General features: G+C 40.9%; 1 protein-coding gene across 1 annotated transcript in view; it reads left to right on the top strand.

Annotated features, from left to right (window-relative positions):
* The first annotated feature begins 7,444 nt into the window (after positions 1–7,444).
* SLC25A33 (solute carrier family 25 member 33) overlaps positions 7,445–27,185 on the top strand; it is a 37,020-nt gene continuing 17,279 nt past the window's right edge. The window contains exons 1-2 of the mRNA XM_064281231.1: positions 7,445–7,566; positions 16,359–16,538. Coding sequence (XP_064137301.1) covers positions 7,511–7,566; positions 16,359–16,538 — 236 coding nt within the window. The 5' untranslated portion in view covers positions 7,445–7,510. The remainder of the gene's footprint in view (positions 7,567–16,358; positions 16,539–27,185) is intronic.

Below are 27,185 nucleotides of genomic sequence, written 5' to 3' on the forward strand. Positions count from 1 at the left end.
AAGTGGGTACTTCCAGCCCTGCATCTGATTGTTGAAACATCTCAATAGGTATTTCACCAATCCCCCAGAGCCTCGTTTTTCACCAATGCCTACAGTGCAGCTTGGATTTCTCCCTTTAGTACCATCAGTTCCTGATCATATGTTTGAAATGTTTGAAGGTAAGTGAATTCTTTTTGGTACAGTGACTCTGTGTATTCTTGCCATCTTCTTTTGATGTTTCCTGCATCGTTTAGTATTTTCCCCCTAGAATCCTTCAGTATTGCAACTCGAGGCTTGGATTTTTTCTTCCTTTCTTTCAACTTGAGAAATGCTGAGTGTGTTCTTCCATTTTGGTTTTCTATCTCCAGGCCTCTGCACATTTCCTCATAATACTTTGACTTCTCGAGCCACCCTTTGAAATCTTCCTTTCAGCTCTTTTACTTCATCATGTTTTCCTTTTGCTTTAGCTACTTAATGTTCAAGAGCAAGTTTCAGAGTCTTTTCTGACATTCATTTAGTTCTCTTTCTCTCCTGTCTTTTTTATGACGTCTTGCTTTCTTCATGTATGATGTCCTTGATGTCATTCCATAATTTGGTCATTAGTGTTCAACACATCAAATCTATTCTTCAGATGGTCTCTAAATTCAGGTGGGATATACTCAAGGTGGTACTTTCGCTCTTGTGGACTTGTTCTAATTTTCTTCAGTTTCAATTTGAACTTGCATATGAGCAATTGATGGTCTGTTCCATAGTCTGCCCCTGGCCTTGTACTGACTGATGATATTGAGCTTTTCCATCATCTTTTTCCACAGATGTCGTTGATTTGGTTCCTGTGTATTCCATCTGGTGAGGTCCATGTATATAGTCGCCTTTGATGTTGGTGAAAAAAAGTATTTGCAATGAAGAAGTCATTGGTCTTGCAAAATTCTATCATGCGATCTCTGGCATTGTTTCTATCACCAAGGCCATATTTTCCAACTACCGATCCTTCTTAGTTTCCAACTTTCACATTCCAGTCACCAGTAATTATCAGTGCATTCTGACTGCGTGTTCGATCAATTTCAGACTGCAGAAGTTGCTAAAAATCTTCAATTTCTTCATCTTTGGCCTTAGTGGTTGGTACATAAATTTGAATAATAGTCATATTAACTAGTATTCCTTGTAGGCATGTGGATAGTATCCTATCACTGACAGAGTGGTACTTCAGGATAGATCTTGAAATGTTCTTTTTGACGATGAATGCAATGCCTTTCCTCTTCAAGCTGTCGTTCCTGGCATAGTAGACTATATGACTGTCTGATTCAAAATGGCAATTCCAGCCCATTTCAGTTCACTAATGCCTAGGATATCCATTTTTATGCTTTCCATTTTATTTCTGATGATTTCTAATTTTGCTAGATTAGGATATTTAGAGACTTGATACTCTTGGTATATTCTTGGTATATCCTGACTATCTGGTATTATGTCTTAAGAGTATCACGTGTTATATCTGAAGCTTTTTGAAAATAAGATTAATCATTATGTTTAGAGATATTTTTGTCTAAAGTTTTTTTTTTTTTTTTAATTGACTTTATTGGGCTTTGGGTTACTTTTTAAATTAATTACCATCAGATCTTTTACTTTTAAGAATTATTATTATAAGTTAATCATTGTCATTTTTAAGTTGTCTTCTGCAGGTAAATTTTACTTTCTGATTCACTCAGAACACTTGACCAAAATATTTCAACAAAGACCAACTATATCAGACTTACGAAGAGGACTCTAATATTTTGAACGGGGATACAATTGGAATGAATCGAGATTTCTAGAACTCTTATGTAGAAACTGATGAAGTTTTCAAACTGCTGCTGAGCCAGAATTTCATGAAACCAAAATTAACTACATAGGACTGAGTAAACTAAACAAATTACCATAAAGTTTATATGAGAATATTGCTATTGTTTGGCATTCTATTTTCTAGAGATAAGAAACTGTTTTTTTCCTTTCCCTCTTTTAATGTAACAATCAGCAATTTCAGTAACTAATAACACTATGCTGGCTATAGAATACCCTATGGTAAGGGTTTTTCTCATCTCCTGATTGTTGTTATTTGACTTGGTTATGTGACTCTAACCTTTGGCCTTCGCTCCCACCAGGATGGATTAGCAGATGCACTATAGGATTGAGCTGGACTAAAGGTCAAATACTAACTGATTTACCTCTTCTAGCTGATGTCCCCCTTTTAAGAGCTCATTAGTCCAGATCTCTATTTTTGCACCTCAGTGTCTTAGTTGTCTGGTGTTGCTATAACAGAAATACCACAAGTAGATGGCTTTAACAAACTGAATTTTGTTTTCTCACAGTTTAGGTTACCAGAAGTCTGAATTCAGGGTGCCAGCTCTAGGGAAAGACTTTCTGTCTCTGTAGGCTGTGGAGGAAGGTCCTTGTCTCTTCTGAGCTTCTGCTCCTGGGCAATCTTCATGTGGCTTGGCATCTCCTCCCCCGCAATCTCTACTTCCTAGCCTGCTTGTTTAATCTCTTTTATATTGCAAAATAGATTGACTCAAGAAACACCCGACACTAATATCCTGCCTCATTAGTATAACAAAGACAACCCATTCCCAAATGAGATTATACCACAGGCATAAAGGTTAGGATTTACAACACATATTTGTGGGGGACATAAGTCAATACATAATGCTCAAATAGGGTTAGAGGATGTTATGGCACAAGTCAAAGCTCTGACTAAATGTATTCAGAGTATTTTTAATAATTTTACCCATGGACTCTAAGAAATGAATACTGAAATAACTATGATAAGAAAAGTAATTCTTCAAAATGGAAAGGCTCTTGAGATTCTCACTGCTGTTCAGGAAGCCTCCTGTGCCATTGTTAAAAGTGTTGTGTTTATATTCCTGATAATACTGCTAATATTACTCATAGGTTTCCCATACGCAACCTACAGTGTCAAATCCCAATAATCCTGTTCCCCCTGTGACTGATATTTTAAGTAATTGATTTAGTTCTTGGGGTGGATAAAGGAAGAAAATATTGATTTACCTTGGCTTGTTTCAATTCATCTTTGTATCTATCTTTATAATTATATAATGCTGTTTTTTGCTAATCAATTGTTGTATTTCTGTGGAATGTTGTGTACCCAAATCTTCTCAGCCCACATATAAACTAATGTTAATCCCTCATGCTTTTCAGCAAAAAATAAAAATATGTAACCCTGTGCCTGTTGATATACAGGTATTAATATATTTTTACACAAATAGCGTGTATTTTCTGGATTTGTTTGCCTGCTTCCCCCTCCCCCCACGAGGCACTCTCAGTAAGTGCTGCCATGCCAATCCTCTTCCACATGTTGCTGTAAAAAAAAAAAAAAATTTTTTTTTTTTTTTGAGCATAGCGCACTTAGTAAAATACCTTATGGGGGAAGGGTGTGGCTGGCAAACAAACGCAGAAGGCACTTGTTTTTGTGTAAAAATATGGTAGCTAATGTTCTTCAGGCTGGCTAAGGAGTTCTCAGATTTGGCCTAAACCTTCCCCTGATAAAACCCTGAAACACCTCACTCAGAAGAGGAGGCCTATTAGCATGGCAAGGTGAAGAAAATATATGTGAGGTAAAATGACACTAAAATAAGACAAACGACGGAGTGGTCAACAATAAGACGTAAAAGGAAGATTACTCCATCTGTAGATGATCAGTGCCTCCTAGTGTAGGCTTGGTCAAAAAGGAAGAAATGTGGCTGTGGAAGCTAAAAACAAAGATGGAGTTACTTATGCCCAGCCTGGAAGAATACGACTGCTACCTAGTTTCACAAGGCAAAAGTTTAAGATAATAAGTAAATCTAACTTTTAGGAATAGTAATTAGCTTATTTCTGTAAATTTATGTATAATCAACAGTCTCTGCTGTTTAACTCCTGTATCCCAGATAAGCAGACACCTGGTTATCTGAGAACTGCTCGCAGTGATTAACCTCCTTCAGACCCACGGCATTTGTCTCCTTAAGCAAACTAACATTTCAGAGAAGAAAAGATTTTGAAGGACATTTTAATGAACCTCTGAAAAAATGGCTAAAAGCGCCTAGAGTTCTCGGACTCTCTTTGTTCCCCTCTGACGATATAAACCCCAATACTGCCACATGTCTTTGGGAGGCACAGTTTAGGCTTTATGTTTCCCGATTCTCAAATCAATCAAATAAATCCCTAGTATTATTTTTTGAGCCCTGGTGGCTCAATGGTTAAACCACTGAGCTGCTAACCAAAAGGTTAGCAGTTCGAACCCACCAGCCTCTCCCCAGGAGAAAGATGTGGCAGTATGCCTCCCTAAAAGATTTACAGCCTTGAAAGCCCTATGGGGCAGTTCTACTTTGTCCTTTAGGATTGCTGTAAGTTGGAATAAACTCCTTGGCAACGGGTTTGGTTTTTTGCTTTTTTTAATATTGTTTTTAATTTTATTTCTATTCTCAGAAATTCTTTTACAGAGGACCTGTGCATTTCAACATTTTAGCAGAAATTGCCAGACTTCCCACTGAAAATGTCCCACCAACTCATATGCCAGGGAATAATGCAGTGTGGTACAATAGAGCTCTGAGCAGTGGGGGCGTAGGAGGGAGAAGCCCTTGATTTCCCAGGTGAGCAGAGAAGCTGCCATTTGAGCCAGTCTTAGAGGAGCTCCAGGAGTCTGGCCAGCAGAGGAATGAGAACACCCTAGGCGGAGAAAACAGCGTGTTCAAAAGCACAGAGGCATGAAAGATGGTTGCATCAGCCACTATCTGGAGGTGTGACCTTAGGCACATCCATCCTGCTTATCCAGAAAAACAGAATGAAAACAATGGTGCTGTCAAACCTTATGAGTATCCAAGGAGATAATTTAGGTGAAAGACCTTGGAAACACGGGAAGGCTGAAAGCATGGCTGACATGAAGGAAATGGGGAGGGCTGTTGATGTGCCCAGCACAGCACTAGGCTGAGGAGGGTTCGGGAAGTATTGGGAAAAGAAGGCAGGAGGCCATGGGTTGCACTGGAGTTAGCAGCCTGGGTCCCAGCCTCAAACGCCTCTGTGAGCAGGAAGCAGAGATGGAGGACTGTGGTCCAGGGATTTAGGATCCTGCCCAGAGGGGGAGCAGTTCCCTCCTGGTTGAAGCAGCAACAGTACTGTCCTCTAGCTCCACTCATGCCTAATAAACCATCTTCAACTAAGAAAAATACCAACTTTCTAAGGGACTAAAGCAAGGGATTTGGGAGATGCAGGGAGTATGAAGAAACTTTCTTTCCTTCCTCTCTTCTTTCTTCTTTTCTCCGTTTATTGAGCACAGCACTGGGTTTGGTTTTTTGGTAGTATGATTTCAGAGCCCTGGTGGTCCAGTGGCTAAGCGTTGCCTCTTAACCAAAAGGCCGGCAGTTTGAATTCACCAGCTACTCTTTGGAAACCCTATGGGGCAGTTCTGTTCTGTCCTATAGGGTCACAGTGAATCGGAATCGACTCAATGGCAATGTGTTTCGAGTATGACTTCTCTCTCTAGGGCTGGGAGCAAAGGCTTTAATGCAGAATAATCACTCTTCGTATTTTGGATGACCGGTCGTAAGAGTGGTTTTTAAGAGTTCCAGAAATCAAATGCAGATTGGCCAGCTAACACCTGTGTTTGCACACAATTCCCCCGCTACTTAAGCTCTTCTTGTGTTTACGTGCAGGACATCAAGCTGCTTGGTCTGGTCCAGGTACCGCTTTTAACAGCTCTGGGATGGTGCGCTCTGCTTCTGGAGGTGGGTGGGGTCAGGGTAACAGACTGAAGGGGAGAAGGGGTGGCTGGTGAGAGCAGTTAGATTTTGCTACAAAGTAGATGAGAGACAATGAAGACTGGAAAGCAGCAGCAGAGCTAGAGGAAACAGAGAAGGAGATAGATTCAGGAGAATTTTAGCACGTAGAAGTGCCAGGTGAATGATGGGCTGCTTAGAAAAACAGGGGGGTCTAATGCAAGGCAGATTTCTGACCCTGGAGGCAGTGGGAATGGTGTTGTCACCACCACGACAGGAAATACAGGAAGCAAAACAGGTTTGGGGGAAGGGAAGAATGAGTTCTATTTGGGACATGTATGCATTTATATCCTTGGGCGTTACTAGATGGTAGGTATTGTGTCAGGAACAAGCGGTGAACAAGAGAAACAAAGTCTCTGCACTCCTGAAGTTTACATTCCATGAGTGCATGGTTGGCAAGAAACAAATAAATCAACAAAGTAACTGCATAAGCTTATCTCTGGCTATTGAAATGAGGTTATGTGATAGATTGTGTGGGGAAGGGTGGTCAGGGAAGGCTTGTCTTTTGGGAAGACCTGAGGTTGAGTTGATGCCAGGCTAAGTTTGGCAGTGATCCAGGAGCATACAAATAGAGAAATAGTCTGGATTTATAAACCTGGAGTTCAGAAGTCTGGGCTGGAGATGATTAGAAAATACAGACCAAAAAGCATGTTGCAAAATAGGCGCAGCGTATATAATACTATTTATAGAACGATCAAAAATACACGAGGTAATAGTAGGAGTACAGGGATTTTGCGCTGTTTTCAGCCCCCCCCCAAACTGGGTGGTGAGTCCAGGACTGCGAGATGTAATTTTTATACCTTTTTGCACATCTTAAATACCACAAAGCAAACTAAAAATAACCAGTCTATTAGAACTAATGGTAATTCATGTGTGTCAGACTAAACCTGTGCTCTATAGAGTTTTCAACGGCTGATTTTTCAGAAGAAGATCACCAGGCCTTTCCTCCAGGTGCCTCTGGGTGAACTTTTTTTTGATTAGCAGCTGGGGCATTAATGCTTTACACCATTCGAAAATTCTCGTTGGCGTGGAGTGAATTCCTACTCATAGCGACCCACCAGTGGCTTTGCAAGGGAAATATGTGGCCGTCTGCTTCCATAAAGATTACAGCCTTAGAATCCCTGCGGGGCAGTTCTACTCTGTCCTGCAAGGGCGCTTTGAGTTACACCACCCAGGGAGGAAAAATAAAACAGCCAAGGCCAAGGGCCTCTGCAAAGCCGGATTTTGCCGCCTCTTGCGGAGAGGAGCAATTTTTTTTTTTTTTTTGCGGAGAGGAGGGGAACCAGGCAGCCTCCAGCAGGACCAACTCCAAGCATTCCCCTCCGGGCAGACCCCCGCCCAGGCGGTGCAGTCACCCGGCCCGCGTGCGCTCGCCGGCCTATGGGCGCGCAGGATCCGGGCCCACACCCCCGCTGCGTCCCGCCCCCTGCCTCGCGCCCCGCCCCCGTCGCTTGCGCCACCGCGTGACGTCACGGCCCGGCCCCCGCCACGTGACGGCCGCGCGCCGGCTCTCGCTAGCGCCGGGCTCGGGCCGCAGAGGCCGCTGAGGCGCCGGCGGCGACGCCGGGAGGGCGCGGGCCGGGAGCCCTGTGGTCGGCCGGCGCGCACATGGCGGCGGCGCAGGCGGCAGCCTGAGCGGCAGCGGGCGAGCAGACCAGCGACCGCGAGCGTTCCTCGAGCCCCACGCGGCTGCGGCCCCGGCGGCGGCGGGCCTCGGAGCCGGCGTGGCCATGGCGACCGGCGCTCAGCAGAAGGAGAACACGCTGCTCCACCTCTTCGCCGGCGGGTGAGCGTCCCCAGTGCGTTCGCCGAGCCCCGCCGGCCCGCCCGGCCCCCGCCCGCCCCGCCCGGCCCCCGCACCGCGCGGGTTACCGGCCTCCCGGGCGGGTGGCGACGCCGGGAGGAGGAGGAGGAGGAAGAGGAGGAGGAAGTCCGGGCCAGGTGGCAGGTGGGAGGCCGCGGGCCTGAGCCCGCCGTCCGGAGCGCACCCCCGGGGCGATTGCATCCCGCGAGGGTCGCGCTCCTGACGCCACCCTGCGTCCGGGCTTTTCCTCTTTCTGAACTCGTAGCGGCTGGCGTGAGCGAGCGTCCCGCGGGGCGGCTCTGCCCGGCCGCTGTGCCCCGGCCATCCCGGACTGGCTGCCGCTCGAGGGCCTTAGCGCTTCAGAGCCGGTGGTGGCCTGGCTGGTGCCCACATTCGCACAGGGGCTCCTCGGGGCAGGGCAGGAGCTGTGTCAGACAGTCACAGGGACTGCGGGGGTGGGCCGTCAGCCAGGGCGTGAGAAGTGCTGGTGACCCGTGATGCTGGCAGCAACCTGTGGCTAACGGGGGACCTCGGAAGAATGTGGGCAGGAGGTCAGGAAGGTGTGTTGAAATTTTTTCATGGGGTGGTGGATACTCCCAACACTGGAGACAACGAAACTCTATGAGCCGCATTAATTTGATAATCGTGCATCATGCTTTTTTTCAATGGAGGCAACAATTTTTTAGGGAGCAGGGGGCCTAGGAAGGGAGCTAATTTTATTCAAAAATGAAAATTAAAATGTTTGATTTCAGTAGTTTTTTTTTTTTTTTTTTATTACAACCAATGGCTTTTGGGGTCTATTTGCCAGCCTCACAGGCCAGGCACAACGTTCTGCATAACATAGAATTTATCCTGTATTATCATCTTGAGTTGAGTTTTTTAGATGCAGCTTGGACTGCTACCTAGATGTGCTGCCTAATTATGGTTGAGAAACATATCTTCAGAGATAGCTATGATGAAAGTGCTCTTCCTGAGCTTTTCATACTTTTTGTTGTAGGTGATCAAGGAGTTCTCCAACCAGAAAACTTTTGTGGTTTTTCATGAATAGGACGAATTTCTCATTCATCTTCTCCCTGTCTTTCTCTAAACTATCCCTCCACCTCCCCATTGATATTTCCTTTGGAAGTAACACAAGGATGAAGCCTTCTTAAATTAAGATACTTGTTATATAAATTTATCATTCTTGGAAATTTTAAAAAAGTTGTCCATTTTATTAAAGCCTCACACATTTTTAAAGCCAAGAGAGATAATTAAAAAAAAATTTTTTTTTTTTTTTTTTTTTAATGCTTCACTGAGTTTGAATTACTGTTTTCAGTGAGGTGGTCTTTTAAAAAATACTTTGTATTTCAAACTGGAGCATTCAGTGCTCTGGGGCAGCCTGTGCTGAGGCTTCTGCAGAATTTGTCTGCTGTCTTGATGAATCTCCAGTGCCCTTCACAGTGCCCTCTGGCTGCTGCTGCTCGACAGGAGCAACCAGCCTCTTATCTTATGATGGTGGAAACTGCAGTGGACCGGACAGCTCGCCTGGTTGATGGAGTTGTGAGTAGTGCCTGAAGCTATTGTATTTAGTAGGTTTCAGTCCCTTCAAAAATAGCAGTTCAGGATAACTCCCATCCACTGCGGTCGAGTGGATTCCGACTCATAGTGACCCTATAGGACAGAGTAGAACTGCCCCATAGAGTTTCCAAGGAGCACCTGGTGGATTCAAACTGCCGACCTCTTGGTTAGCAGCCGTAGCACTTAACCATTACGCCACCAGGATAACTAGATACTCAAAAAAAAAATCTTCCAGAAGAATGTTTTCAGAGTAACTAATTGGATTTTGATCAGTTCCCACTAGCTTAAAATATATTACTTCAATTTCATTTTAGGGTAGAACATTAAAGAAGCACAGTAATGGATATATTATATAGTTAAAACTAGTTGGCGCGGTGGTCCCTCTAGGTCTGGGTGAAATACTCGCTGCTTTGTCCTAAGTAACTAGTTTCCACTGTTAAACGGGCATCTTTCCAAAGAACTAAGTTCACTTCCTTTGAAAAGAAGTCCAAGCCCCTGCTTTTAATATCCTTTACATCTCTCCTGTTTATTGAATAGCCACTGGAAACGATGATAACAAGTTTAAGCTATCACCAATCAATGATATTGAATAAATACATTTTATCACATGTAATAGGCTTACGAACAGTTTTAGATCATGGAAAATACGGGCTTTGCAGTAGCAGAACAACTCAGTCTCTTTCATCTCACTGATTTTTTTAAGTCAATTTCTTGGATTCTTTGTAAACGTGAAAATACTCCTTCATGGACCTGCGCTAGTCATATTTTTTATAGAGTGTATTGCCCTATAAGAAGAAAGAATTTACATAACAGATTGGCATACAGCAAGGCAAAGAATTGAATACCTATGTTATCTAATTTGAAGGTATGATTCAGTTTATAACATTTCAGTTTTGTACTTGGCTGGGAATAAACCTATTGCATGAGTTGCAATTTGACATTGTTACCAAATTGATGGGATGCCAAGTTATTCTAATGTTATAATACCTGACATATATATATGCTGTGTGATGGTTTTAAGTTGTGCACCCATTCTCATCCTCCTTTTCCTAGTTGTTCCCCATTAACATCAGCTCACTGACCCCTTTCTATCTAATCTTTTGAGTTGCACTTGCCAGTTTGATCCCATATACAAAATCCCATTATTGTCGAGTTGATTCTGACTCATGGCGACCCTACAGGACAGGGTAGAACTGCCCCATAGGGTTTCCAAGGAGTAGCTGGTGGATTGAAACTGCCGACCTTTTGGTTAGCAGCTGTAGCTCACTGTAACTCTTAACCACTGTGCCACCGGGGCTCTTGATCCCACAGAGATACTTCTTAAAAGAGCTCAATACTCAAAGCAGACATTCTTTACTAGTTAAGCTAAATTATCATTTGGTTTTAAGAAGACTTCAGGGAGTATTTTTGGTTTAAGTTTTAAAAATGATCTCAGCAAAAGTTTCAGGGGTCGATCCAGCAGCCATGGCTCCAGAAATCTGGACTCCATGAGAACTGGAAATTCTGTTCTGCATTTTTTCCCTTTTTATCGGGATTCTTCTATAGGCTTTGATCAAAATGCTCAGTAATGGTAGGCAGGCACCATCTAGTTCTTCAGGTGTCATGGCAAAGGAGGAAGTTGTTCATGGAGGCAATTAACCACACATTCCATTTCCTCCTCCTGTTCTTCCCCTTCTTCTGTTGCTCTAGGTGAATAGAGACCAATTGTACTTTGGATAGCCATTTGCAAGCTTTTAAGATTCCAGGCAGTACACGATAAACCAGGAGGTAGAACAAAAGCACTAAACACTTTATTAGGCCAATTAACTGGACTGTCCTATGACATACTGAGTTTTAGTGGCAACATAGTGAATATTCTGTGAGTATCCCACTAAACCAGTTGAGTCAGAGAAGAAGTGTACTCCAAATGGTTGATTTTTCCAGAGTAGAAAGAACTAGATCTTTCTTTCAAGGTGCCTCTGGGTGGACTTGAACTGCCCGTCTTCCGGTTAGCAGCCAAGTTCTTGTACCATTTCTGTTCAGTGCCTGGGTCATGGGGATATAGCCGTGAAGAAGGCAAGTGATTGTGGAGTTCAGTGAGGGAGTTTTAGTAACTTACCACAGGGTTTTTATTCTAATTACATAACTTTTGTATAACTCCTCTGATTGCAAAGTTTTTGCTAGTGTAAATAAGTAGACATCTTAATGTGTACTTCTCTAATTATTTTCTTAGGCTAAACCATTAAAAGTAAAAGCGCTGAGTCAGAACATTTTTTTGAGGCTTGGTACCTAAGCAACACATTCATAAACCATCTCTCAGGGTAGGGTACTTCTGCATGAAAGAAGCTCATTCATATGATGCTGATTTTTATGATCTTTTTTGGGGTTTCTGCTGTTTTCTGCCTTTTTCCCTCCCACCCCCAAGTTTGAGGTCTAGATGTCAAAACAATTTACACTTTCCTCACCCCAAAATCTGGGTAGCAGTGTTATCAAAACAAAAATGTGCTCAAACGAATTTTCTTGTTACTACATGACAAGCAAAACCTGTGATTCCTTTTCCACTGTTTAAGCTAATTAAGAAAAACAGTGAAAGCATCTGGGTTTAAACAGTGAGGCATTCTTGGCAAGTATACCTGAATTCTAGAGGAAGAACAAACTTCAGGTGAGGGTTTATCTATTCACTCAACAATGTCACTGTGGTATCTGCCTTATTCTAAGGCTGGTCTCTCACCCAACACAAAATGGATTCCAGTTGCTCCTATTTTTTCCAACCATTGAACGAGTCTTTGTGTCTAGTCTTTATTTGCTATTGAAAGAAGGACCTTAAAACTTTCCCCATCCAATGACTTGGGGTTCAGCTTGCCCACAGAGTGTGAAGGGATGTCCTTCATCTGCTGAATAAGCAGTAACATAAGGGGGCAGTGACTTAGGAGATCTCTGCAGTACCTGAAATAGCTGGACTGAGCTGTAAGCAGATTTGGAGTTGAAGGCCTGGATTACATGTTCAGGTCTTATTTTTATGGGATGATTGTTTTGTTTTGTCATCAGATATACTTCCATAGCCTTTAAAATGCATTTTAATGGAAATATGTTAAGCCTTTAAGCTTTTAAAATATAAAATTGACATGTTTTCAAAATTCTGTATTTTTTCTCCTACTGTGGACAGCTGTTGCTTGGTGTACACATGCACTGTGCTTGTCCCTACACACTTAATGTTCATCAGCTGATGGCTACTTTTAAAGTTTTAGGGAGTACAGAGATGGTGCCTGTTGATACATTTGCTAGGGGAACAGTGTTGAGAAGATACAGGAACATATTTGAATCACTTAAACTCTTGTTGTTGTTAGGTGCCATTGAATCGTTTCCCACTCATAGCAACCCTGTGTACTACAGAATGAAACACTGTCTGGTCCTGTGCCATTCTCATGATCTTTGTTATGGTTGAGCCCATTGTTGCAGCCACTGTGTCAGTCCGTCTCATTGAGGGTCTTCCTCTTTTTTGCTGGCCCTCTGCTTACCAAGCATGATGTCCTTCTCCAGGAACTGGTCCCTCCTGATAACATGTCCAAAGTTTGTGAGACGTGGTCTCACCAGCCTTGCTTCTGAGGAGGATTCTGGCTGTACTGCTTCCAAAACGGATTTGTTCGTTCTTTTGGCAGTCCATGATATATTCAGTATTCTTCGCCAACACCATAATTCAAAGGCACTGATTCTTCTTTGGCCTTCCTTATTTATTGTCCAGCTTTTGAGTGCATGTGAGGCGATTGAAGACACCATGGCTTGGGTTAGGTGCACCTTAGCCTTCAAGGTGACATCTTTGCTTTTTAACACTTTAAACATGAGTCCTAACTGCCTTTTGGAAGATTTATTTATAGTAGTAAAATTTTTTAAATGCTTTCTTGAAAAACTTTAGATGTAATTTTTCTTGGATAGAGTCATTTAGAAGGCTTTCAGTTGTGAGTAACAGAAAATTTAGTTCAAACTGGGTTTAAACAGTGAAGAATTCTTGGCAAATATACCTGAATTCTAGAGGAAGAACAAACTTCAGGTGAGAGTTTATCTATTCACTCAACAATGTCACTGTGCTATCTGCTTTATTCTAAGGTTAGTCTTCCCCCCAACACAAAATGGATTCTAGTTGCTCCTATTTTTTCCAACCATTGAACAAGTCTTGAGCTTAACTCGTATTGGACCAGTGTGGGTGCACGTGCCCATCTCTGAACAGATAATGTAGCAAAACCAAAACCAAACCCGTTACCATCGAGTTGATTCCAACTCATAGCGACCCTGTAAGACAGAGTAGAACTGCCCCATAGGGTTTCCAAGGAGCGCCTGGTGTATTCGAACTGCCGACCTTTTGGTTAGCAGCCATAGCTCTTAACCACTACACCACCAGGGTTTCCAATAATGTGGGTGGTACTTTTTTGGCTTAAGTGAGTCAAGGCTGGAACTAGAGATGGGTTTCAATCCCATCCAAACTGTATGGCTTCAGAAATTTGGGGTCTTGTTAATACAGAGGAAGACGGGGATGGATGCCGGAGAGGCAACCAGCAATGCCCACCATGTTGGTTATTCAAATATATTGTCCATTTTTTGGTCTAGTGCAGTGTTTCTGAACCTTGTCTGGATAATTCTTTGTTGTGGGGACTTTCCTGTTTAGGATATTTAGTGGCATCCCTGGCCGAACGCACTAAGTGCCAGTACTTGACGGCAGCTGGTTATTATACATATTGTAAAACATACGTAGAAGATAGAAATGAAGTGATGGAGATTATTAATAAAATGACACTGAGATTGTAGTATTTTCTTTCTGTATGCCAGTGGCTCATTATGCATGTCTCTTGGAATATGCATCCCACTTTGGAGATTAATGGTCTAGTGTATTGGTGTCCAGTCAGATTCGTCAGTTTCCCAACCATGTGATGCTACTCTGTATCACCTAGATATTGAATGTGACTTTTCCCGTTGTCTGAGCACTGGCTACTCGGGTCAGCTGAACCAAAGAAGTGCTTTGGCCCACAGGTCAGAAAACACTGTGATAGATAAACAATTTAGGGTATATGTTATCATCATGATTGTAAACCAGGTTTACTTTAGTGGCTATGAGTCCGAGCCAGCTTGATGGTACCTAACAATGGCAACAACCTAAATAGGGTGAAATGGCTATTTTTCTTTTCTCTCCTTCCCCCTTCACCCCTGAATCTGTATATTTCAGTCTCTCATTCGGACATTCATGTTCTTCACTGTAGATCGACACTAAATGATAGTTCCTATTTGTAGGAGTATTAGAGGATTGGTTACTTGTCATAAAGTCATCATTCAATAAACAGCAGTAGTGGCTTCCAGCTCTTAGTTATCAGGATTTACTTGCTATATGGAACTGTAGGCTTCTGGTTTTCAGGTACTGCTGGGGGTTTTACTTCATTCATTATGTCAGGGCCTGTGAGGTGCTGGATTTGCTCCTAAATTTCCAACACTTGCTGCTGGTGGAGTAGAGAAGTTGACTTAAATATTCTGTGTGTGCCCAGGCCCTCCTTCCTTTCTGTGGTCACTTTCCCCAGTTAAAGATGCTAATGCTATGTCATTTTTATTGATCTACCTTTTGTGGGTCAGGTTCCATACTCTAGTTAAGTACAAAAATATGTGACTACACAGCTCTTTTTCCTTAGCGAGCTCCCGGTCTAGTGGGAGAGACAACGTGATAGAAGGTAGACCTATGTCAAACCAGAAGATTTAATTAATGACATGTTCCCAAAAAGCCTTTTTAAAAGGTTGAGGCTATTCCATTTAAGGAGTACTTTTGAATAAAATCTTATTGATTGCTAAGTGGAGAGGGATTATATTAGCAAATCCTTAAATTATAGAATTACTTTATTTCAAGGTTGTAGAGTAAGTACTGGACTTGTTAGTATTCTTGCCAAGGACCTTAGTGGTGGTTCAGTGGTTGACTTTTCATCTTCTACATGGAAGACCTGGGTTTGATTCCAGGCCAGTGCACCTCAAGTGCAGCCACCAACCCGTCTGTCAGGGGAGGCTTGTGTGTTGCTGTGATGCTGAAAAGGTTTCAGTGGAGCTTCCAGGCTAGGACCCCGTGGATCACAACAGTCTGACCCCATTGTGCATGGGGTTGCCATGAGTGAGGGGCCAACTCAGTGGCAGCTAATAACAACAGCAATTCTTGTCAGGTAGAAGCTCTGAGAGTTTGTTTTAATGAAAAACTAATACATTTATGGTTTGCTTATTAACTTTCTGAAAAAACTGGTGTGTAACTTGCCTGGAGACTATAAAATGATACTGTTAAGAGTAAATGTTATTTTCACATATTTAGATATCTTAAAAGATATTTTCCTTGAAATCTCAATAACTCCTTAGCTTAGCAAATACTGTTTGTGAACCTGATGCTGGGGGTATGAAAGTGAGTAATACACAGATCCTGGCCTTCAGGAACTCATATTGTGGGGCAGCATTTCCCAAAGAGTAAAACATGTATCACTACCAGTATGGGTGATGATTTCAGATGATACATGATGTTGCTAAGTATAAGTAGCCATTAAACATGTAATTTCATGAATATTATTGCTTAGGGAAAGATGAAAGTAGGTATTTTAGGATAAAGAAATGAGTTGTTCGGAAGAAAATATTTAACTAGTAATTCAGGTCATATTTCAATATCAGCAACTCGTAAAGACAGCACTCAAATGACTGACAGCAGGGAACACTAGTCCAGAGAGATGTGTCAGTAATGGGGACACGGGACGAATTTGATTACTTCTGACTGAGGGAATCCCAAGAACTTTATTGTTAAAAGTAAGCTTTAGTTTAATTTTCAGCGGAGTCCAAATTAATCAGATTTTTAACAGAAATCTGTATTTTCCTAAACATAGATTTTCAAAATAGTAGCATTACCTAAATAACTATTTTGAGTGTGCTGAGATACATTTTGTAGACTATTGCAATATGGTAGTGAAATTGAAATTACATGAACATCCAACAGTGGGAAATTGGTTAAAATATTATACATCAATGCAAAATGATAGTATGCAGCTATTAAAATGATAGTTATCTCTTTAGTTGATGAGATTTCAGCTATTTTTCAACTATTTTTTTACCTCCCTGTATGTTCTAATTTTTATTAAATGAACATATATACATCTATAGAAATAGAAAAATATTCACATTTCCTTTGTGTAGAAAATGGTGTCACTTTTCTGATCCTGCTATGACTTCTTTTCTTCCAGGTGTGGGGGTACAGTTGGTGCTATTTTTACTTGTCCACTAGAAGTCATTAAGACGAGGTTGCAGTCTTCAAGACTGGCTCTTCGGACAGTCTATTACCCTCAGGTTCATCTGGGGACCATTAGTGGAGCTGGAATGGTGAGACCAACATCCGTGACACCTGGACTCTTACAGGTTCTGAAGTAAGTTCAGTCCTCTCCCTCCAGAACTCTGTGCCGCTGCCACCCACATACCCGCCCCCACCATCCCATACGAGATGTTTGTAAAGCACAGCAGATGAGATGCTCTGTTTGCACATTCTGTGTGTATCTAAACTTAAGAATTAGGTTTCTTTACCAATACCATTGACCGCTGACCTTGCTTACTTAGCAACAGGGGTCATGCTGTACATGTGACCATCATCCAGACAGTTAAAGTAAACCTAACAGCAGACGGAAAATCCTCCGTTACACAGTGGCATTGGATTGTCACGCTTGTCCAAAGTCTGTCCTTAGCAAGAAGATAATTTTATTCTACTAGAGTAAAAAGTAAAAATTTTAAGAAATCAAACGAGAAGCGTTGTGAATATTTTAAGAGGAAGTAATACAAAAATAAAATGTTTTTATTTTTTACCTTTTTTCGGAAATAAATTTAAATTTATAGAAAAGTTGTGGTATAGTGTATTCAATATATATATTTTTAATTTGTTTCATGCCTGGGCTCTCTGGCCATTTTATTTTCACTGCCTTAGAAATATCTTGTATACTGACAGAGTAGCTAAATATTCATAAGTTGGATTTGGCTTCTCAGTCTCTATGCTTAAAATAAAAACTCAGAAATTCAGATGTCCACTTAACAACATCTGGCTTTCTAAAAAGGTTGAGGCTTTGTCCTTTCAGAGATAGTGCGCAATAAATATTCCTTGAATTTAACAGAATGTGATATTCAGATCTTTGAAACTTATCATTTCAGGTAAGATATTTTTAAGATTCTCCAGCATACCTCAGCTATATTTGATAATTTTCAAGTGAAAAAATGACTCCTTTTATGTTCAAGAAAGACCTAATTGCCCTTTATCAATATAGACATTTAATTGGGAACTGTTGGAAAAAGATGTAGTAAAATAGAAATGCTGTGTCTGAGTAACCACGAAACTTAGCACTTTGACCAGAGTTCAGCCACATTTTAGATAAGGGAGAATGAATTGGAAAGTGCTTTGTTTATTTTTAGGTACGTTTTGTTTGTAAAAACCTATCTTTGAGTCACTCAAGCATCCATGCCAAACGTGTGTTCGATGTCTCTGAGCTTGTTGAGCAAAGACAGGACAGCAGGGCAGCAGGTGGGGACAAGGTCCCGAGAGAGAACCTGAAACTGAGTAAGGAAAGGAGAGGGAAGCTAGTATCTAAGACTCTAGGAGAATGAGTTTTTTAAATTAAACATTGAGAAGGGGAGTGGAAACACGAAAGGCAGGCAGAAGGTTAGGGATAAACATAGGAAAAATAGAAACACAGAATTATGGAGGCAACCTTTGATCTCAGAAAGAAGAACTACAAACTCAGTGTCCTCAAAAAGACAGGGCTGTGAGAAACACCCACATCTTGGTTTGCCTTTTGACACTCTTAGGCATTGCAGTGCCTTGGATGGCACCTTTCTTCTAAGCAATCCAAAGTGCTTTGAACATAATGAAACAGAGACAGATAATTTGTCAACTAACATTCAAAGTGAACTTCCTCTTACATGCTTGCCAAATAACTCATGACTAGTGAACTTACGTTTACTGTAACTGGGAAACTGTTACCCAAAAGTTGTGGGCGTCAGCAGGGCCAAGCCCGTAAGGTAAATGGGAATGTTTCTGTATTTCAAGTTTTTTAGGATTCATATTCTGCATGCCTAGGACCTGTGTGTCTCTCTATTGCCAGCAAATATCTCTGGGTATATATTTTAAGATTCTCCAGCCCACTTCAGCTGATATTTAATATCTTTCAAGTGAAAAAAACAACTGCTTTTACGTGATAATGATTTTATTGAGTTTTCACAGCACGTTAGCACTCAGGCATGATATTACCCGTATTTCGTAGATGAAGAAACAGATTGGAGGTTAAACGACTTATCCGACATCATATTTGATGTACATTTGCCTGTTTCTAAGAAAGATATGAAACAGCTTGAAGTAAAGTAAAAAAAACAACAAAAGCCCTAGAAACGAGGCTAAACCTCTGTTTCTTTCAGGTGAAGACAGCAGTAGTAGCTCAGAGAATTTTAGCTACCTCAAGTCCTTCTACCTCACTGGCTGCTGCTGCTGTTTTCTTTGCTGTTTCACCAGCCTCACACCCTCTTGATATTGGAGGGTCTCAGGGCTCAGACCTTGGACCTCTGTAGTTATATCTATTCTTTCGGGGATCGCATTTAATCTCGTGGTTTGAATACCATCTGTTAAGCTGACAGCCCTTCTCTGAGCCTAACACTCCTCTTCCAACAGCTTATTTGACAACTCTACTGGGATGTTTAATGAGCATCCAAAGCATAACATCTGTGACACTGAATCTTCCTCCCGTCCGCCCCCAAAACCTACTGCTCCTAGGGCCTTCCCAGTCTCAAATAAACGCAACTCTATCCTGATTATATAGCTCTAAAGCTTCAAAGTCGTCTTGGCTCTTATTTCTCTTTTTAGCAAATCCTCTCAACTCTGCCCTCAAAATATATCCAGAATCTGGCCCCTTTTCACCATGTTCTCCACTACTGATTGGTCGAAGCCGCCATCTCTGTCACCCGTATTATCTCATTAGCTTCCTGACTGGTCTTCTGACTTCAGCCTTGCTGCCCTCACCATCCTCAGCCTAGCCTCAGTAGAGCAGACAGATGATCCTCAGTCCACAGCCCTTCAGGTAAAAGCCAGAGCTGTTCCATTGGCCAACCAGGCTCTACTCAACTGTCATCCCCTCCCATGACTTTTCGGACTTCAACTACTCTATCCCCTCTCTCAACTCCTCCTGGCTGTGCCTTTCAAAGGCTGGGAATATTTTCTGCTGCAGACCCATTGTACTCCTTTGTACTTGGCTGGCACACAGTTGTCATCTTTGCAGGAAGGCTGTGAAGCACCTGTGCTATTTAAAACTAAACCCTCCTTCCACTCCCCACCTTTTGTTCTGCTTTATTTTTATCCCCAGCACTTACCTCCATCCAATATAAGTGTAGTTTACTTATATTGTGTATTTTTCTCTATTCCCCTCCAGTAGAATGGAAGTTCCTCAGAGGTTTCTCAAGGTAGGGACTTTTGTTTGTTTTGTTTACTGAGGTATCCCCAAGGACCTAGAATGCTGCCTGTCTCATAGTAGGCATTCAGCATATATTGAATGAATGGATTTTGAGACATTAAGATCATGCATATAAAGGGCTTCACACACATATACACCCACACACGCCTCCCACTATATAAATAACAGCTGCTGTCATTGTAGTATGATTATAGTATGTACTTTCTGTGCTTTTTAATAATAAGATTTATAACAGTTTCTTGATGCCCCAGGCAAAAAGGGAAATACTACATAAGTCTCATTTGAAGAAAGAAAGCATGCTCACTCTTCAGGAAAAATTGTGTCTTTTCCTGATAGTTCTAAAAGCAACCTGTTACTCAGTAGTTGTTAAGATGGTTTACCAACATAAGAAGCGTTGCTTTCGAGGATGGTTTAACCGAAGATGACCGCTTTTCATTCTACTACCTGCATTATTGCATTAGCTTTCTGTCTCTTCTATTGACCATCCCTTACCTAAGAGCCCTGTGGGCACAATGGTTAAGTGCCAGGCTGCCAACTGAAAGGTTTGTGGTTCAAACCCACCCAGCTGTTTCGTAGAAGAAAAGTCCTGGCGATCTGCTTCCATGAAGATTATAGCTTAGGAAACCCTATAGGGCAGTTCTACTCTGTTCTGTGAGATCTCCATGAGTCAGTATTGACTCAAAGACACACTACAACAAGCTAAGGGCAGGGAAGATGGCCTGTAGGGAGGGGTCTTTAGTAAATGATAAGACAAGGAAAAAGGTCCAGACCTTTACCACAGAGACCATTGCGGTTGTCTGTTCACACTTCTAAAAGACACGAGTTTATCAAAGACCCAAATGAAGAATAAAATGGTCATTCATTTAAAGCTAAGCTGCTTATTATTAGTTTTACTCTTTTGGGAAGTACTACTTTAAAAGACTTAGCAGATAACAATTTATCAGTAGTTTTTTCTTCAAAATGTAAGTTGGATGTTTTTGGTGTCTCATGTTAGCTTAAAGAAAACAGAAATTCTCACAACTAGACCAGTAAGCAACATCATGATAAATGAAGAAAAGATTGAAGTCATCAAGGATTTCTTTTTGCTTGGATCCATAATCAACACCCATGGAAGCAGCAGCAGTCAAGAAATCAAAGTATGCATTACATTGGACAGATCTACTGCAAAAGACCTCTTTAAAGTTTTAAAAAGCAAAGATGTCACTTTGAGGACTAAGGTGCGCCTGACCCAAGCCATGGTGTTTTCAGTCGCCTCCTATGCATGTGAAAGCTGGACGGTGAATAAAGAAGACCAAAGAAGAATTGACACCTTTGAGTTGTGGTGTTGGCAAAGGATACTGAACATACCATAGCCTGCCAAAAGAATGAACAAATCCGTCTTGGAAGGAGTACAGCCAGAACGCTTGTTAGAGGTGAAGATGACTAGACCTTGTCTCCCATACTTTGGATATGTTATCAGGAGGAATCGGTCCCTGGAGAAAGGACATCATGCTTGGTAAAGTGGAGGGTCATTAAGAAAGAGGAAGACCCTCAGCGACATGGAGTGACACAGTGGCTGCAGCAATGAGCTCAAGCATAGCAACTGTTGTGAGGAGATACACGACCAGGCGCTGCTTCATTTTATTGTCCATAAGGTTGCTGTGAGTTGGAACTGACTTGAGGGCACCTAACAACAACATGTTAGCTTAACCTATTCAGAAAAATTTCTCCCGTAGAGAGCCAATACCTTATATTTTGAGTACTGTTACTTAGAAAGAAAAAAGGTAAGATTTTAATATGCCTAGACTCTCACTATTAAGTTTACTAATAAACCAAAACCAAACCTGTTGCTGTCGAGTTGATTACAACTCATGGTGATCCTGTAGGACAGGATAGGACTGCCCTGTAGGGTTTTCACAGGGCAGCTGGTGGATTCAAACTGCTGACGTTATGGTTGCCGGCCAGGCTCTTAATATTGTGCCACCAGGGCTCCAGGTTTACCGATAGGTAATGATATATCAATTTATTTCAGGTATTTGCTTTTAAAAAAGTCTTCTAACTTACCAATTTTTTCCCCCCTAATCAGTGCTGCTATTCTTTAAACCGCTCAGGTACCTTATTTTTGTTTCTGAAGTACCTTTTTAAAAAAATTTTTTTTTTCTTCTTCTGTACCAGTATCAAAGGTTTCCAGAGCTAGACTAACCATTGATGGTTTGAAATACATATATGCCAGTGGGTAGTTGAAAATTTCAATCTGAGAAGTAACATTAGTGAGCCCATCTCCATCTTTTAAAAACTGACGTATTCTGATATGAAGTATTTGTCTTGGGCTTGTCTGTGACATGCATATTATGACCTAAAACTAGTGACAAGAATGAATGGCTCCAAACAAGACTGTAATCCTTTTCTGCATTTCTTTCCTAGATGAAAGTTTGCATTACTGTGGGAAAATTTGTCTAGTCCTTGCATGCTTTATTATGAAGCTGAAGTGTACCATTTATAGTAGGAACTTGATTGTTCCAGAAACATTTTGTAAACATTCAGCTAGGTTAAAAGTTTGGGTTATGTAACAGACTTGACTGCTTGCCCACTGTTAATATGCATAACTCTGAGGACAGTCTCTCTGCAGTTCTAAAAGGCCTGAGTCACTTAAGGACAAAAGTTCCCTGCTGCATTATGGATGAGAGGCTCAGAGCTTCCTGGAGCCAGAGATTCCCCTAATTGTCTTTAAATGGCCCCTGGGCCGCACAGCATACATTAATGTTGGCCACAGATATCTGAACTTTTACAAAAAATTTTGAATGTGCTTGGCATTTGAAAACCTTTATTATATACTGATAAGGTATAGGTTGCTTCAAGATGTGATTTGAGAGAAGTTTTTAAAGTTCAGAAAGTTCAGCTTTTACTAACACAATGTACTGGTTTGAGAAAGATAGTAAGAGTATCTCAGATGGAAAACAATAAATTCTCATGGCTCTCTTAATGGCCAAATGGCTTATTTTTGGACCACTGTGAAAATTCACTGAAACTCCATGAATTTCATTTTGACGTGTTACATTATCAGTGTTTATTCCAATCATGCTTTTCATGATTTTGTGGGCTAAAATAATGAGCGTGGTATTTTTTTATGGCCTATGGTAAGCTTTTTTTAAAGAATATTTTATTTTGAAATGCAAGAATGATACAAATAATTTGTTTATACCCTTTGTCTGTATTTACCGGCCTTGAATATTTTGCCACATTCATGTTTTCACTTGTGCTCTGTTGACGTGCGTATTTTTTTCTGAAACATTTGCAGATAGGTTACATGAGTCATGCCCCTTTGCCCCTTAATACTACAGGATTTATTTCCTTAGGACACGGATGTTCTCTTAAAACCACAGTGCAGTTTTCAAACTAAAGGAATTTAATATTGATACACTACTTTTCACTTTTTAAATCTACCAGCCTTATCAATTAGCTATTTTAAGTGATGAATTTAGCACAAGAACTAAATTTTATTGTAAAACTTTGTTCTTGCCAATCTCTCTCCTGCTTTCTAGATTTTTTCCAGTAGTTTCTTTCCTTCTTGTTGTATCTTATTTATTCTTCAGCAGTTTTATTAAGATGTTATTCATACACCGTGCAATGTACTCTTCCAAAGTGTGCAATTCATTGGTTTTTAATATATTCATAGGGCTGAGCAACCACTGCCACCATTTAATTTAGAACATTTTCATTCTCCCTGAAAGAGACCCCATCCTCCTTCCCCTCCCCTGGCAGCCAATAACCTACTTTCTGTCTCAATTGATTTTGTCTGTTCTAGACATTTAATATAAATGTAATCATATAATATGTGGTCCTTGGTGACCGCCTTCTTTCACTTAGCATAAGGTTTTCAAAGTTCATCTGTGTCATAGGATGTATCAGAATTTGATTTCTCTTTATGACAGATGTTATTCCATTCTTTGTATATACAGGTAGTCCCCAACTTATGAGCAGTTCTATTCTGAAGACTCCGTCGTGTGTCAAATATCTTTTTTTTTTTTTTTAGTTTTCATTATTAATGCCTTTTGTTATCAGTATCTTTATCAATCTTTATTTGTCTTTGGGGCTTGACGTGAGAATGATAACATCAGGAAATTACATACTGCAACATTGTGTGTAGTACATATTACTAATGATAAGATGTACAAAAATAAAAACAGACGGTAATAAGTATGATTTGTCGTAACTTGAACATATTATAAAGTTGGGGACTACTTGAACCACATTTTGCTTATCCATTCATCAGTCAGTAGGCATTTGGATTGTTTCTATCTTATGGCTGTCGTAAATAGTGCTGCTGTGAAAATTTATGTACAAGTATTTGTGTGGATCTTGAAATTTTATGTACAAGTATTTGTGTGGATCTGTGTTTTCATTTTTTTTGGATGTATACCTAGGAGTAGAATTATTGAAGACGACTTGAAGCCCTTACTGATGAAGATCAAAGACTACAGCCTTCAGTATGGATTACACCTCAACATAAAGAAAACAAAAATCCCCAACTATACCTATAAGCAACATCATGATAAATGGAGGAAAGATTGAAGTTGTCAAGGATTTGATTTTACTTGTATCCATAATCAATGCCCATGGAAGCAGCAGTCAGGCAGTCAAACAACACATTGCTTTGGGCACATCTGCTGCAAAAGACCTCTTTAAAATGTTAAAAAGCAAAGATGTCACTTTGAGGACTAAGATGTACCTGACCCAAGCCATGGTGTTTTCAGTCACCTTATATGCTTGCGAAAGCTGAACAGTGAATAAGGAAAACCAAAGAAGAATGGATGTCTTTGAATTACGGTGTTGGTGAAGAACATTAAATATACCACGGACTGCCAGAAGAGTGAATAAATCTGTCTTGGAAGAAGTACAGCCAGAATGCTCCTTAGAAGCAAGGATGGCAAGAGTTTGTCTCACATACTTTGTTGTTGTGTTTTTTTGAGTGGCTTACCACAATAAAGCTTTATTTATTTATTGAATTTTAGATGAAGGTTTACAGAACAAACTAGTTTCTTATCAAACAGTTAGTGCACACATGGTTGTATGACATTGGTTAACAACCCCATGACATGTCAACACTCTCCCTTCTTAACCCTGGATTCCCTCTTGCCAGCTTTCCTGTTTGCTTTTGCTTTCCAGTCCCTGCCCCAGGGCTGGTATGCCCCGTTAGTCTTGTTTTGTTCTATGGGCCTGTTCAGCCTTTGGCTGAAGGGTGGACCTTAGTAGTGGCTTTATTACTGAGGTGAAAGGGTGTTCGGGGGCCATACTCTCTGGGTTTCTCCAGTCTCTGTCAGGCCAGCAAGTCTGGTCTTCTTTTTTTGAGTTAGAATTTTATTCTGCATTTTTCTCCAGCTCTGTCCGGGACCCTCTATTGTGTGTCACCTACTTTGGACATGTTATCAGGAGGGATCAGTCCCTGGAGAATGATATCATGCTTGGTAAAGCAGAGGGTCAGTGAAAAAGAAGACCCTCAATGAGATGGATTGATTCAGTAGCTGCAGCAGTGGGCTCAAGCATAACTTCCGTGAGGATGGCTCAAGCCTGGGCAGTACATAGGGTCACTATGAGTTGGAAGTGACTTGACGGCACCTAACAACAACAGAATTATTGGGTCGTATGTGTTTAATTTGTTGAGGAACTGCCAAACTATTTTCCAAAGTGCTATCCCATTTTACATTTCCATCAGCCATGTATGAGGATTGTAATCTCCCCACATCGTTGACAACACTTGTTATTGTCTTTTTTATTATAGTTATCCTAGTGGGTATTAAGTAGTATCTCATTGTAGTTTGATTTACGTTTCCTTCATCACTTAGATGTTGAACATCGTTTTAGGTGCTTATTGGCCATTTGTATATCTTCTTTGGAGAAACATCTGTTCAAATCCTGTGCCCATTTTTTAGGTAGGTTGTCTTTTTCTTGTTGAGTTGTAAGAGTTCTTTATATCTTGTAGGTATAAGTCTGTTATCAGATACGTGATTTGCAGCTATTTCCTCCTATTCTGTGGGTTGTCTTTTTCCTTTCTTGGTGGTGTCCTTTAAAGCACAAAATTTTTTATTTTGATGAAGTCCAGTGTGTCTTTTTTTAAAAAATTTGTCACTTGTGCTTTTGCTGTCATATCTAAGAAACCATCCAAGGCCCTGATGATTTATTCGTATGTTTTCTTCAAAGAGTTTTATAGTTTTAGATTTTACATTTAGATCTATGATCCATTTTGAGTTAATTATTGTATGTGAGGCTCAGAATGTGAGGATGAGGTAAGGTTCCAACCTCCTCCTTTTATATGTAGATATCTACTTGTCCCAGCACCATTGGTTGAGAAGACAGTTCTGTCCACCAGTGCATTGTCATGGCACCCGTGGCTATAATCAATTGACCATAAATATGAGAGTTTATTTCTGGACTCTCAATTCCATTCCATTGATCTTTATGTCAGTACCACGCTATCTCGATTACTGTGGCGTTGTAGTAAGTTTTGAGTTCAGGATGTGTAAGTGTTCCAACTTAATTCTTTTTTCAAGATTTGTTTTGTTTATTCTGGGTTCTTTCCATTTTCATGTGCATTTTAGAATCAGCTTATTAATTTATGCAAGAAGCAACTGAGTTGTTTTTTTTTTTAATTTTTATTGTGCTTTAAGTGAAAGTTTACAAATCAAGTCAGTGTCTCACAGAAAAACTTATACACATCTTGCTACATACTCCCAATTGCTCTTCCCCTGATGTGACAGTCCACTCACTCCCTCCACTCCCTGTTTTCGTGTCCATTTTGCCAGCTTCTAACCCCCTCTACCTTCTCATTACCTCTCCAGGCAGGAGATGCCAACATAGTCTCAAGTGTCCACCTGATCCAAGAAGCACACTCCTCACCAGCATCCCCCTCCAACCCATTGTCCAGTCCAATCCCTGTCTGAAAAGTTGGCTTTGGGAATGGTTCCTGTCCTGGGCCAACAGAAGGTCTGGGGCCATGACCACCCGGGTCCTTCTAGTGCAACTGAGATTTTGATAAAGATTGTGTGGAATCTGTAGATCAGTTTGGGGAGTATTGCCATCGTAACAATATGAAGTCTTCTAGTCCAGGAACATTGCTAGCATATAGAAGTACAGTTGATTTTTGCCTGTGGCTCTTATGTCTTACAGCTTTGCTGAACTCATTTATTGGTTGTATTTTTTAGTGGATTTCTTAGTATTTTCTGTATGTGAGATCATATTGCCTGCAGAGACAAGTTTACTTTTCAGTCCAGCTACCTTATATTTCCTCTTCTTGCTAATTGCCAGCCTGCTACATTTTAGGGAAGCTTTTACAAGTACAAACATTCTTTATTTCAAGCAATTAAGTATTCTGTAAACATCCAGAGACAGAAAAGAAGCTAAGATTTAAAATTTGTGCATTCAAGGAGTCTAGAACATGAGAAGCTGTAGTTAGTTATCTGAGGAAGGAAAAAATGGGAAACAAAACTATAAACGGACAAAACTTGTATCCAGTATGCCATGGACCAAAACATCAGCTTAACCTCTTTTGCACCAAAAATTTCAACTTGGTTTTGGAAACTTTATGTCTATGGGAAAAGT

Source organism: Loxodonta africana, chromosome 3 (genome assembly GCF_030014295.1).
Source record: "Loxodonta africana isolate mLoxAfr1 chromosome 3, mLoxAfr1.hap2, whole genome shotgun sequence".
Taxonomy (NCBI): domain Eukaryota; kingdom Metazoa; phylum Chordata; class Mammalia; order Proboscidea; family Elephantidae; genus Loxodonta; species Loxodonta africana.